At 37.0% G+C, this 15,329-nt stretch overlaps 1 protein-coding gene across 1 annotated transcript in view; it reads left to right on the top strand.

The window, feature by feature from the left end:
• Akap13 (A-kinase anchoring protein 13) overlaps positions 1-15,329 on the top strand; it is a 271,423-nt gene that overhangs the window by 120,318 nt on the left and 135,776 nt on the right. Inside the window, exon 6 of the mRNA XM_048434838.3 lies at positions 13,394-13,586. Within this exon, the coding sequence (XP_048290795.3) occupies positions 13,394-13,586 (193 nt within the window). The remainder of the gene's footprint in view (positions 1-13,393; positions 13,587-15,329) is intronic.

Below are 15,329 nucleotides of genomic sequence, written 5' to 3'. Positions count from 1 at the left end.
CCGTGGAGTCAAGAAGAGGGCATCAGATCCTTTGAAACTGGAGTTATGAATGGTTCTGAGAACTAAACCTGGGCCCTTGGGAAGAGTAACAAGTGTTCTCAATATCTGAGTCGTCTGTCTAGCCTTGAATTTTACATCTTTCTGGGATAATTCATTTGCAGATAAGAAAAAATATAGCCAAGTTCTTCATATCATGCATTCACATATGACCGCCCCCCCCTCAAATCTTTATATGCTGTCCAGTTTCTTTATGATACTGGGGTGACTCATATCAGGACCACATAGATGAGATAGATGAGGGGTTGTGTACTGAGGAGATCACAACCTTGGGCATCTTCCCGTTCATCTCCTCTGGGTTCAGCTTTAGAGTGAGGCCCTGGATCCAGAACACCGTGCTGTGGCTCTGTCTCGCTAGCTTGTAGCTGCTGTGCTCGGCTGTCACCAGAGTCACTGTCAAGGATGCTTTTGTCAGTCTTCCCCAGTCCCCGCTTTTTTATAATCTATGGTTATCACCTTTAACTTACTATAGTGACAAGGAATGAGGTATTTATCAACTTGTTAATCTCATTTTGATCTTAAACTATTACTGTGAGTATATTTATGATCTGAAAATTTATCTTCAATAAAATATTTTTCATCTCGTGAGAAGTCCTAGCTCCTGAGGAGTTTATATAGTCCTGCTCCAGCTTCAAGTAGAGCATAGTCATTTCTTCAAGTTTACAGTTTCCATTCAAGATCTCCCGCTTGTAGGTGATGGACAGAGTAGAACAGAACTTCAGCTGGCAGGGCCTTGGTATAATGAATGCTAAGAAGTGATAACCTTAGGTGAAGGTGACCTGGGAGTAGTCTGAGAGCCTTTGAACCAGTTGTTATCAGATTTTACTATCTTTCACATATCATAAGGATGGAATTTTAGAACCTGGATCATTTCTGGAAAAGACAGCACCAAGAGCAAGGGGCAGCTCTAGGTAACACCTAGGAATGTAAACCTGGTAGCATAATGGTTCTACCACTTTGGAGCGTATTATTTCAGATATATTAAATTTCTTTTCCTCTCTTAAGTTTTGCCTTCTTCACCTGATAAATGATGGTACTGTCTCATTATCCTCAAATGACAGCTAGGAACCTGGACTAAGTAGTGTAAAAGTTATGGCTAAGTGGTTAGATCTAGATATTCTGTGGATTAAATAAAGGGGCCCTCAGTATTTGAGTTTGAAGAGAGATACTGTGTCCTGTGTTACTGCTAAGGGGTGAAGAGCTTCGGGAGAATCTTAGCTTCCTCACTTGGATTTACTCTAAATCGCTCATCCACTCTGAGCCTATGTCCCCCTCTGTTGCTGGTCTGCCTCAGTCACATTGTGGTTTGAAACAGATGAAATCTGGGCAGATGCTTTGCTCAACTACATGCCGATCTGCTTGAAAGTTTCATAAAATTGTGTGTAACAGCATCAGTAGTCTTAAGGCCCCCACACTGTACAGCTCAAATTTGTTTGATTGGTCTGCTGGGAGTTCTTTTTTGTAATATATATCATGGTTTTCTGGAAGTTAAAATTAGTAGAGAAATAGAGAAAATTTCAGAGCAGCTACTTTTGAATGTGAAGTCTTCCTCCTTGAGGCAGTATCACAGGTTGTTTTAAAATGATGTACATTGCTTCTGTCTTTAGAAGAAAAGAATTTTTAAAGACTCTAGAGTGTTTACATAAAGTGCTGAGATATTTTAATTGCTAGTAAGAGCCAGTTTACAAGTATTTATCTTCATACGCTTTATCTGATTTCTGATATTGGTTTAACAAATAGTTACCTGCTGAATGCCTGTGGTGCCCTGGAATCCATAGTTAGTACATTGCAGATACTATTTAGCCTTATAAGGATCTTTCTGAAGAAAATGTATTTGTGATTTGTGGGTGAAAAATGGGTGCTCACAGAACTAAAATAACTACTGAAGAATACATAGAAAGTGGTTTTACACAGACATCAGTGGAAGTACAGTCTTTCCTGTATAGAAATTTGACAGGGAGAGACTGCTAGGATGCAGGATTAAATAGTGCTTAACTATTGAAGGGTCGTCTGCTTTCCATTTAGCCACAGCCTCTGTATGGAGAACAGAAGATTCTCATTGTTGTAACGTTACAGTTAGAAAACTCATTAGGATTTTTAAAGTATGATTGGTTACACTTGTGTTAGTGTCTTCCTTTTGAGTCTCATAAAAGCCTGGTTAATGGGTAGAATAAATACTAGTATCCCTATTTTATCGTTTGGAAACTGAGGTAAAGGAAATGAAGTGCTTTGCCCATAGTCACAGGCCCATAAAGTAACAAATAAGCTTAGCCCAAAGTGTACTATGACATTTGTAAATGTGGAGGACACAGACCTTTATAAGTACCGAGTACTCAATCACAGGCTATTTTAGTAGGCAATATTAGTCCTTCTCAGAGGGTTTATGCTTGTAAGTTTTTGAGTCCTACTTTTGAGAAAACTTAAACATGAAACCCAAGTCCAGGGCATATTGAATAACTGTGTGTACTCATCGCACAATAGAACCAAGGACTATTGCACAAGGTGTTCTGTCAACACTGTGATTGCCTTTTGGGGGTCCCTCTTAAAGACTTGATAAGTGGATGCCAATAGCTTAGCTGTTACAAAACGAGTTTGGGGCCTGTGCATTTGCTGGAGAGGTGGTGGAAAGATGGAATAGATGTGTAAACTTAGCTCTAAAATAATGGCCAGAGAGAAGAATCTAGAACAGCCTGACTCCCATCTGTCTTGCTTGTTATTCGTCTGGTTCCCCATTCAGTATGTGATCTGAGTTTTCATATTTTGTGAAGATGAAGTCGTAGAACTGGTTGTTAGAAGTTGAGATGGGGAGGACACGAATACTTATCAGATGCAAGTAACCACCTTGTCTTGTGCACACGGCTGCTTTGGAGCTTTTCGTGGCTTCTCATTTAAAATACCTCAGCAAATATGAGGTGTAGTTCCTGGAGTATCTAAGTAGCTTGCCCCAGGCTATATTCACAAGCCTAACTTTGGCCAAAAATCGAAAAGTACATGTCTTTTCTGAAAATGATAAACTTTGTTCGGCAACAATTCCAATTACCATATGCTGTATTTGTACTAGGCATTCATCAGAAATACTTATCCTCTCCGCAACCCATGGGGAATGAGGACGTTCTCTCCACTTACAAAGAAACAGTTAACATCAAAAATAGGTAGTTGGGTAGTAGAGCGGGGGAGGGGGAGGGTTGTACTGCTCCAGAAGTTAAGTTTTCACATTGCTGTAAGCATCATATAAAAAATAGGTAGGTATTAGAAGCTAGTTGGAATCATAAGGCTTTCCTAGCATCTTTTATTTAAATCCTTCTTCTCTGCTGTTGATGTCAAGTGATCTGAACAGGTGTTCACTCTCTGTGGTCAGGTAATGTTGAGGCTAAGAGTTTCTCATCATATTTGTGGAATTGCAGAGCTTCATCTATACTAGCAGTTTTGGTGGCAACAGCCTGTGATTTGGCCTGACTCTGGGGTTTAGTAGGTACAGATCAGAAAATGAAGGATCGCTTAGAGCATCTACTTTATAATTAGTATATGCTAATAAAACATTCATAAAAATAGTTGTGCTGAATAACAATTTTTCAAAAAATATTTGACTCAAATTGGGTATCATTAGCATGGAATAAAGTTGTGTGAATTTAAAAATATATATAATTTTGTACATTTATTACAGTTTAGTGGTTGCACTTTTGACAGCTTGTCCTTACAATGGAAGGACTTCTCCGTATTATTATGTATTAGATTGTCCTTCAGTTATTTAACTTGTGTGTACTTTTCCATGCCATGTCAATAATATCTATAATTAGTTGGATTATAAACAATCAAGTTAGGAAAGTTTTTAGCAGCATGTTTTCTTGAAAGCATTTGTATTAACACTCTTTCTTAAGCCAATCATAAAACTGTTTTCACTGCCTAAGTTGACTGTTGTTGTATAAAAATTATTTTGGCAAGGTTTTGTCTAAATGTTTAGTGTCCACAGGTACAGAAAAGGATTTATATTCCTTAAGTACTTTTATTGAAGTTTTGTTTTGATATTACTTAGTGAAATTAACTTTTTTTCCAGACACATTTTCCGTATGTTTTATTTGTGGATTGAAGATGACTTGTCCTAGTTAACATTTTCTCTTCTATAAAATTTGGAGATGGCAGTATTATTATTCTGCTTTTAATTTTTCTATAAGTCATGAATGATTTCTAAATAGAATGTTCTTTTAAAAGGTAAATGACTAAAGTAGGATGAGATAATTAATTATAATTTAGAAATTTTTATGGTTTTTTTCATTTTGTCTTAATTTTATTTATGTAACATATTTATTGTATTTGTGTATGCATTGCTGTGTGTTGGTGAACATACCTATCTATACACATTTAGAGTCCAGAACTTGGTTTCTGGTATCCTTCTTTATCGCTCTCCACCTTGTTTTTTGAGACAGTCTCTCAGTGAACCAGGAATGCCCAGTTGGCTAGATGGGCTCACCAGTGAGATTCTATGATCCACCTGATCTAGACCCCTCAGCTCTGCAGTTACTGACTTATGCCCCTACCTCTGGCTTTTTATGTTGGTGCTGGAGATATGAACACATTTGTTTATGCTTGTGTACCAATCACTTTATGCTTTGAGCCTGTTCCCTAGCACACTTAGTCTTTTTAAATGTTAATAAATGCTATTTTAAAAATTTATAAAGATCTAATGTTTTTAGTTCTTGCTTATACCTTCAAGTTTTCATAAACATTTGGGTCAAGAAAGATAAAACGTTCTTCCTAAGTTTTCTAGTACCAGTACATTTTCTCCATGCTGATACTGTAAAGCTGGTTGTCTTGTCCATATGAAAACTATTAGTAGTTCTGCTTCAATGACAGCCATTTTTATAGTTACAAATTGTAGCATTTTACTAGTATATTAAATATATGTGTTATGCATAGCCAGTAGAACTCTGTATTTAAAAGCATATAAGAGGTTTTTACTTTACATTATCTAGAAAGTACTTGGAGAATGCTTACTTCCTGTATCAGAAGCTTCACGGGTGAATGATGTAAACTCCACATTCATTTGATTATTGACCACATAAACTTTCAGTAGACTGCTGTGGGATGGTCTTTCTATACATTATGAGTATGTTTTGCTTTGACCTATGGCAAGGCAGGATAGAGCCAGGTGGGAAATTCAAACAGAGATACAGGAGAAAGAAGGGAGGAGTCTGGGAGAGCCAGCTAGCCACCAAGGAAGCAAGACATGTAGAAAATGAGGTAACAAGTCACGAACACGTGGCAAAGCATAGATAAGAAATATGGGTTAATTTAAATGTAAGAGCTAGTTAGTAATAAGCCTGAGCCAATGGGCCAAGCATTTATAAGTAATTATTAAGCCTCTGAGTGATTATTCGGGAACTGGTAGTCAGGAGAGAAACCTCCAGTTACAATACTGCTTTTCTTGATTATCTACTTTTCTTACTGTTTATGGTTATACATACCATGAAACTGTGACACTGTCTCTTGAAATAGTAAAAGTCCCCCACCCTTTGGATTTGGAATGAGGGTCATTAATAGTGGTAAGTGTTTGAGGGTCATTGCCTGGCAACCACCTTAATATCATCTCTGTGCTCACTAGTATTATTATATTATCATCATCTGATAGCACTCAGAGACCTCCTTCTGATTTTGTCCTTAGGAATAATACCAGTACCAGTGATACACCACATTTTGCTTTGCAGTTTGGGGCTTACAAATACTGGGCTAACACTTGGCGTTCTTGTTCATTTGAACCTCGATGTAAACTTAGCATTCTGTCCTTATAGATGATAAAAAGTGCAGAGAAAATAGAATTCCAAGGTCATACAAGTGGGTCTATTGGAATAAAGAAGCCAAACTAAGACTGTCTTTTTCTAGTTGTGGCCTAATTACTCCTCTGTAAATTTTCTCCTTTTCTGATTATTTAAGAAGAAAATGTTTACAACACGGTACTGCTGATAGATGGCACTGCTAAATTATGATCCTTTGTACTTCTCCTGTGCTGGGTATTGAGGAGAGAAATACAGTTCTGTCTCCTGCTGTAGTTAAATAGGGTTTTGGACTCTTATATTGATCTTCTGTGCAGTGTTCATTGAAGGTGAGACATACGGGACAGTCCTCAAGTCAGAGAGGACCACACTGGGAAGAGATGAAGGCAGTTCTTATTACCAGAACTAGTTATAAAAGTAAACCTGACCCAAGGTCATTGTTTGGCTTTTGGCTAGTAATAATGATCCCTGCTTCCATATATACTTTGGAATGCTGTGTCATCCACCATGAAATGACAGCCAAGAAGAGTCTTCCTAGAGCCAATACTTTTACCTTAACTTTTAACCTCTAAACTAAACTAACTAACAAGCCTCTTTTATTTATACCTATCCAGTGTTTCATTATAGTAATGAAAATAGACCAATACATCCCATACCTCCACCCCTCAAAATAGGAAGAAGAGGAAAGCCAATGAAATTCCTAGTGAATCTGCACATATGTGGATATTTATCCGACACTATCTAGCTAAGAAGAAAGCTCCATTTTGAGCAGAGTACTCTTTCCCCCTTGGTCTACTTGCTCCTCTCCTGGAATTTAGACTCTGCAGCTCCATTTTAGTGGAGTTGTGGTTGACTTTGTAAACTCCACTGAGGTTTGGCAATGTTACAGTGTTGTGGTTTCATGTAAGATATTGCAGTAGCTCTCAAATAAGGAACCAGATGTTGCAGTTTCTCGTCCAAAGTAGGCGTGGGGCAGAACACCCCATTTCCGAGGGTTGGCCTGAGTGTTTTTGTCTTTTCTTAAAGTGATAGTATGAGTCCAGAACCGAAATAGGATGGGCTTGAGATATTCATGGTGCTTGAGCAGACAAGTGTAAGTATCAGCTTTCAAACTGATGTAATATTAACCTTCACTGGTGTTTTTCACTAGGTTTTTATTGTAATTGAACAAGAAGTAGCTTTGGACTTCCCTTGACTGACTAGTGTTTCTAAGTCTGAAAAGTGTTTTTCTTTGTAGTTTCTTGGAGCCTTCATGTATGTTAGCATTAAGCCTAATTTTTTTTTGAAGTTGCAAAGTGAGAGGGTACAGAGATAAATTATTGGCCATTGTGTAGCAACTAGGTCACTTAGAATTAGTTAAAGTCTACTGTAGGCATATTGAATTTTGTTGAACTGCATATGTAAACTCTTAAGTTTGGTACCAGTTATAGTCTCAGTTTGGATGCTATAATCCTATCTCTAGAGAATGACTTCTAATTTATATTATTCTACAATTTAAAAATGTGTTGTCGAGCCTGTAAAATTAATGAAAACAAATACCTTATATGCCTGATGGACTTCTGTTACATGTTACATCATTTGTGTGTGTGTGTGTGTGTGTGTGTGTGTGTGTGTGTTAAGCTTGGATGTTGCTATAATTTGAAGCTACTACAGTGGTAGATAGCGTTGGGAAGTTAAAAAGAAGCACATAGTTTTAGAATTGAGTCTTATACAATTTATGATCTTTTGATTTATTAGCTGGGTGTTCAAATTACCTCTCGAATCTAAATTTCCTTACCTGCAAAATGCAAATACAGTGCTCCTAGCCCCAGGAGGATTAAAGGTGGCTAGTGATATCTGGGTTCTGACTAAGCAGCTAATATTGTTTGTTAGTGTCATCCTTTGCTTTTTCTTTTGTCTGCTGTCTGAATGTTTTTTCACCATCACTAAGAATAAAGTCCTAGTCCCCACTAGGACTCACGCTGCTCTCACACTCAGCTCTCAGACCTCCTTTCATAAACATTACCGTACTCCCATTGCTCTCTCTGCACAGCTACCCTGGCCCTGGTCTTATCGCCAGCTCATTGCCACCTCAGGTTCTTACACATTCTGTGCTGGTTGCCTGAAATTATCTGTTCCATTAACTCTACTCTTTATCATTTAAGTCAGTTTTCATTATTGCTTCTGAGAGCTTTTCCTGATGACATATGAGGAGTCAAAATTGTATCCCTCAGTAAAGGAAACTGTTTCAGTAGGACCCTTGTTTTTCTTAATTCTTCATTAATATATAACCAGTATCTAGACACATAATAAATACCAAATAAATATTTGTTGAATGTTGGAGGAAATATGTAATTTTATCTTTAAATGTCTAGAAAATGCAGTATTTTGAGGTATCTTAAGATTTGGATTTGCAAGTGGATACAAAGGAGAGAGACTTCAGGCACAGTGCATTTATAGATAATAAGATGGCATGCTCTTTGATGTTATCTTTTCAACAAGATTTTGGAAATTTATCCATAATGGAAAAGATCAGTATGAACATGTGAAACAAATACTTATATCAAAAACCTAATACATTTCCAAATACTAACTCAGCCCCATCTTAGGCTATAAGATTTATATTTGCATTTTATGGCTCACACAAAACAAGTCAGCATTTTCTATGAATATCTTCTAGAGCTTTTGTAAATACATTTTCTTTTAGGGCACATATGCTTTTGAATATTTTAAAAATTGCATATTCACAACACCTCATTGTATTGCTTTACAATGTAATCTAAAACATTTTGTGTTTAACTGTACATAAGTCTCATTAATCAACAAAAGCAATCAGATTGAGCAAATACTTTGCTGGAAATGAATTAATAGACTTTGCTCTTGCACTGTAGCTCTGAACCCTTGTTTATTTATGTTTCATCTGTATACAGAATACTGTTATTGTCACATAGAAGATTGGATGTGCTTTTTATTGTTGTTATAGAGAACTAGATAATCCTTTATAGTTGCATTGTGTTTATTGTGAACTATAATTTGCTCCCAGCATTTCATATTTGGTTCAAGGGAATCATCTCAATAAATTGCAGAAGCCCTTAGTAACATGGCTGTTAAAGTTGATCTTTGGATGCTTTTGACATCATCATCATTATCATCATCACCAATAGTAGCCAGTTGTGAACTGGGCTTTTTAAATCCTCTGAATTCTATTCAGTTAAATTTTCCACTTTCCCCAGGCCTATGTGAAGCATCCCTTTGATGGAGTAAGTCTCTAGCCAATACTACGTGTGCTGTGCCACCTAATGCTGCTTATTGTTCGCTAGTTACCACTTCCCAGTATTTGTTGATGTTAAATTTCATTTCCCAAATAATTCATTTTTAGAGTTTTTACTTTGTAATAAATTGGAAAGAAAAAAAGCTGTGGTTATCATGAATAGAGGGATTATCTTCCTTTTCACTTAATCTGTTGTACACTGCTGTTATTAGGGAGAATAATGCTACATGTTGCTTCAAAGGTAGCAGGTTAGGACAGATAAAAGTCACACTAGTTGCTGGGAATTGAACTCAGGACCTCTGGAAAAGCAACCATGCCGGTATAACACTCTATGCATAATGAATAGGTTTAAAAAAAAAGTCACCCTAGTTTATAAAAAAATGAATTGTTTCTTTATTGTTACCTAATTTATTGGTCTAATTGACAGATAAGGTGAATGCATTCCAATAATACATTCTGTAAAACTTAAGACAAAGCAGTGGACTTTCTAAAGATGTATTAGGTTCCTACAAGCTTGTTGGTTTGTCTATGGGTTTCTGTCTTGAACTTCAGTAACCTAGTATATTGCCAAGTGAACTTCCTGACTGAAAGTTGAACATCCTATCAGACTAATAAACAAAATTCTCTTTTTCAAGTGGAAAAAGTAGATTATAGAATAACAACTTTATTGTAACTTGAAGTTAATGATTTAATTAACAAATTGCTTATTTATTTCTCCATAAATAGGACATTTGAATTAGCAAACAGGTGCTTACTGTTTGATTTTGTTTTGGGTTTTACTACACGAGAGAACTAAACATTTTAAAGACTAGTCTGCCTGCCTTGTTCTCTGTCTATGCTTGCAGTTAGACTTCCTTGGTCTGTTTTATATGATCATTTTGAAATTGTTTTACCATTTATATTTTTCTTCTCAAGCTTCAGATTATTTTTATAAGTATTTCTCTAACCCATAGTTTGATTTTGGCCAGCAGTGCTGATGTTCTTCCCAGTGATGGATGACATTGCAGCATAAAGATATCATCTGCCAAAGACTGAGCCCAAGTGTGGCTCAGCTACTGAGTTGTGGGTTAAGTTAGTCAGTTGCTTATAACGTAGAGCTTCAACAGTCTGCACTGTAAATTGGGATAGTTATAATCTCCATGAACAGCAAAGATTATAAATGGGAGGACACGTGTGCATAGTTTAATGTCTGATCTTTGTTAAGCAACTAATAAGTGTTAGGAATAGAGGAAAATGATAGTGTGTATCCTGTGTGTCTCTGCCCCTCATCTTTCCTTCCATTCTTTCTGGAAGAAAGTAGAAACTAGTATTTTGTTAGTACTGCGTGTGATTATTTATATTTATATGTGCTCATCTTTCTTGGTATGTCTTTAATTTTTAAGTTAACTTGATAAGAAAGCTATTGTTTCCATTTCTTTTGATTTTAAAAGTATTTCAAAAATAAATTCCATAAAATGATCTAGATATAATTATAATACTTTAAAGCATATTTTAGTAATTTCCCCACCCACTTCTCATATTTCCTACTTTTCTGGCACCCCCCCCCCCATCCTCACGAACTTACTTTTTCTTATAACACTTGAAAAGCCTCTTGTATATCAAACCCAAATCACTCATCATAGACCAGACACAGTATAAATGAAATTCTGCCCAAATGTCAACACTACACGAGTTCCTCTAACTGCCCTGTGGCTGTATAGGACAGTGGAAACAGGATATTAGAAGATACATGTGCTTTGTCCTCAGGTGAGGTTACAGATGAGTTACTAGACCACATAGTCTTGCTGAACTCAGAAGACTGGTTTCTGGAGCCATGCTAGAAACCACATGCAATTTGGGGCTCACAAGAATGTTGAAAACATTCATATAAGTCACCTTTGCCAGGAAGATTGAAAGTTAGAAGTCTGTTTCAGAATCTGTTTAAATGTGACAATTTAAGACACTATTGCCTTAAATGAAATAATGTCTATACTGCATAAATGCAAGCTAGTAATAAAATACGTTAATCATAGTGGTAACTTTCTCACCATGATCTAAAAGGGAGATGGAGGTGGAGGAAGTGGTAGAGATCTCTGTAAACCTTCCTGTGCTATTTTAGTTCCTGCATCTGCAGGCCTCCATTTCACCCGAGATACAATGTATATAAGACCTTTCTAAAAACGTCTTAACCAGGGCATCCTAACTCACTAACTAAAAGAAACAGAATCTCTCTTGTGTTTTGTAGGTATGCTTTTATGCCCTGCCAGATTTGGTTTGGTTACAATAAAATCATTATGTAGTTTCCAAAGTAAACTTTAGGTAATAACTAGGCAGAAGTTAAAGCTAAGGGACAACTTAATCACTAATGGTAGATACAGAAAAGGCTTCTACTCAAGACAGTGGTGAGTAGTTACCCTGCCGATGCAAGGAGACTGAACAAAGAAGGAAAGGTGTGCTGACTAGATGTAGACAAGGTCTGTGCTCTTGAGAACAGTAGAATGTGTGGGTGGACCTTAGCAAAGGCCACAGTGGGGAGTAACAGGCAACACCAGCTTGTACGTCCCTGTGTTAAGCCCTTATGTTCCTTTTATCCATTTCTCTTTTTTCTGTGTTGATTCTTTTTTTAATATTTTTTACTATCTCCCCTCCTCCTATTCATTTTATCCATTTCTTGAACTAGTGTTTGAATTATCCCTTTGTACACATTATAGAGCTAAGATCCAGAGAAGTTAAGACACTTTATAAGATTATATAGCCAAGAAATTCAGTGCTTGGCTTTGAATCCAGAAATCTCAACTCTGCATTATATACATTGTATCTGACTAACAAGAAAGACACAATGGGGAGGATTAGAGCTGCCAAGATAGACATCCCAGAACAGAAAAGTCTCCTTAACTTGAAGTGTGTGCCAAATAGATTGAGTAAGAATGTGAAATCGGGTCATACACTGTATGCTTCATACCTGTTTATCTTAAATGCTTAAATACCTTCATCCAGCATAAAACCAGTGTACCTGATGCTTTGCAAGCAAACACAGACATGGGCAACCTTGTGAAGAGAGTCAAGTTAGAAGTGTTGTATGTAGTGACATTTCATTGTTCTTTTAATAACTAAAGCTTGCTTGAAGATGGGAGAGTAAAACAAGCCCACTGGTCAGCCTTTCAGACCAGGCAGTGATGACACACACCTTTAATCCCAGTAACCATGCTAATTTGCCATAGAAACCAGGCGGTAGTGGTGCACGCCTTTAATCCCAGCCCTAGAAAGGAAAGAATATAAAACAGGAAGAGACAGCTGTCAGATATAGTCTCATTCTGAGATTCCTGGGGGGCAGGATCACCATTTCAGACTGAGGCAGAGGTAAGAGCCAGTGGCTGGCTGTTTTGCTTTTCTTACCTTCAAGTTGAACCCCAATATCATTCTCTGGGTTTTTATTAATCCTACAACAACTGTGAACTTTGTAGAAGAAACCCACTTGTCTTAAACACAGTAGAGGATAGCAAACACTGAGAGAGAACTCGTTCCTTCTTTTTTTGTTCACTAGTTTTAAAATGTTTTCAAGTAAACCTGCTATCCTCATTAAATCTGTTTTCTACATTTATCAAAAAAATAGTTTCATGTTTTTAGTCTGAGGCCAGAAGTTGTTCATGTTTGTACTCATCAGCTTTATTCGTATACCACATGTGTTCATAATATAATAATAATAGCAAAGTCACGTTTTATCATTAGAATTTTGGTGTTTTATCTGTTTGGTGCTAGGGATCAAACCCGGGATTTTACAGAAAAATCAAACCCACGTGTTCTACCACTGAGCCACATAACCAGCTTTGGTTTCTAAATTTAAAAAAAAAATAGCTTGAATTTCATAGAACCAGACCTTCATTTAAAACAGGGTTTTATAAGTGTGATGATAAGACTAGTATATATAGCATTGTAGTTTTCCCTGTATAGTGGACTTCAAGAATTTTGAAGGTGTCTTCTCTACCTAGTGATTCAAAGGAGTATCTTAAGGGATTAGGATGACCAGTTCATCCCTTCCTGATAGTTCATTATTTGATTATTAGCATGATATTAACTATTTAAAGATTCTAGACTTCCCTGTTTTTACCAAAAGAACATCCTTAGGCAATTTTCTTAAGCCCTTTCTGTTCTCTTGCAAAGAGGAAAAGAGGATAGAGATATTTGTCCTGTCATGTGCTTAAATCATTGAAGCTGCATAAACCAATCATTTTCTGCTCTGAAGGCTCAGAGAGCAGTCAGAACTATTACATCATGCTTAGAATATTAAATCTGTGCCTGGTAGTAGATTTTGTATATTAATGAGATTGCTTACTTGCAGGGAAAATGCTGGTGAACCAGATTCCTGGAGCAGTTTATCCTATGAAATCCCTTATGGAGACTGTTCAGTGAGGCACCATCGAGAATTGGATGTCTACACGTTGACATCTGAATCTGGATCACATCATGAACCCCATGGAGATAGCTGTACTGGACATATTTTTAAACTGATGAATATCCAACAGCAGCTAATGGTAAGGGAAAGTTTTCATTTTAGTTACTTGTCTGCCTATCCCCCTCCCGCCATGAGTCTTGCTATAATTAGAATGTAAATTTATAAAGGGTTATTAGTAGTCAGTGTGGCTGTGCTGGTTAGCATTTTGTCACCTTAATACAAACTAGAGCCATTTTGGAAGAGGGAACCTCAGTTGAGAAACACCTGCATCAGACTGCAAGGTGTGGATTTGGGGAGTTGGAGGAGGGAAACTGTGATTAGAATATATTGTATGAAAGAGTATTTTCAGTCTGTGTGTGTGTGTGTGTGCATGTGTGTGCATGTGCATGCGTGTGTGTCCACCGTTTTTACTGGGCTTGTGTACGGAGCTCAGAAGACAACTTTTATGAGTCAGCTATCCTTTGGTTATGGGTTTAGGGGAATCAAACCCAGGCTTGCATGGCAAGTGCTTTTACTCCCTGAGCCATCTTGCTGGCCCACAGGGCTGCAATCTTTACATTTGAAATTCTTCCCAAATTTCTGAAAGATACTCATAGTCACAACAGATGTGCAAATGTGTAGCAGGTAGAACAATTTTTTTCTGTCATGAAAATTTTTTTTAATGTTTTAGCATTATAGGAGGCCATAATGTCTAGATTGTTGCTAAAGACAATGAAGGGAATTGACTCCTTAGGAAAACCCTTTCACCGCTGTTCAGGGAACGATGATAGAACTGCCATGTTTAAATGAATAGTTGACAATTACAAAGGTCATCAGAAAAATAAGGATTTTATAATCCACTCAAGCACTGAAGATAAAATGGTTGCCAGACATAAAATCATTACAGACTCCTTGGTAGCATTTATTGTGGATAATATAGACGTCATATGGCTGTATCTCTCTGCATTTGAGAAGCTAAGTTTAGATAATTTTTCCACCCAGTTTATTTCAAAGCTGATTTGATTTGGAAACAGCCTGATAATAATTTTATTTAAGGTCATCTAGGGCCAGCTTGATGCCAGAGGCTTCTTTGGCAACAAGCATTATTTCTGAAACAAGCAAGCCAAAAAAAATTCTACACTAGGATTGTATGAAATGGTTTATTCTGCTTTTCTTTTTTTGGAATATTTTTTATTTTTATGTGTGTCTGTGCAACTTGTACATGCAGTATGTATGCTTGTGCATCATGTGCATGTAGTGTGTTTGACTTGCATCCTATGCCTGCATTTTATATATCTATGCACCATATACATGAAGCATATATGTCTGTGTACCATGTGCCTGCAGTGTGTATGTGCTTCATGTGCATAAAGTGTGTATGTCTGCACCATGTGCATGCAGTGCTCTCAGAGGTCAGAAGAAAGAGCAACCAGTGTTCTGAATCACTGAGCCATCTTGCCAGCCTTCTACCTTTCTGAATGATATTTATTTCCAGCCTGCCATTTTCCTTTGAATAGACTATTCCGAAATTACTTTTTCCTCTTTTGAACTCTTACTTAATGGATGGTCCTCTAATTAAGAAAACTCAGCTTGCATATTTCAGTGTTACTTTGACCATTCTTTAGACAGCACTGCCTACTTGTTTCTCTGGTCTGCAGTGTTCACCTTTCATCAAGAGCATTGATTTGCTGCCCTAACTTTTAAGTGAAGTTTCCCAGGCTAGTTTTGAATACTCTTGAGGAATGCAGCATACATGTGTTTAGTGGAAAGTCTGGCTTGGGTATACTCTAATAAAAAGACACCAGCAAGGGTCACACATTTTACTCTTACCTGCAAACTTCAC

Source organism: Myodes glareolus, chromosome 24, assembly GCF_982192425.1.
Source record: "Myodes glareolus chromosome 24, mMyoGla1.1, whole genome shotgun sequence".
Lineage (NCBI taxonomy): Eukaryota > Metazoa > Chordata > Mammalia > Rodentia > Cricetidae > Myodes > Myodes glareolus.
Note: the sequence above shows the minus strand (reverse complement) of the source record. Positions and strands in the feature narration are given on the sequence as shown.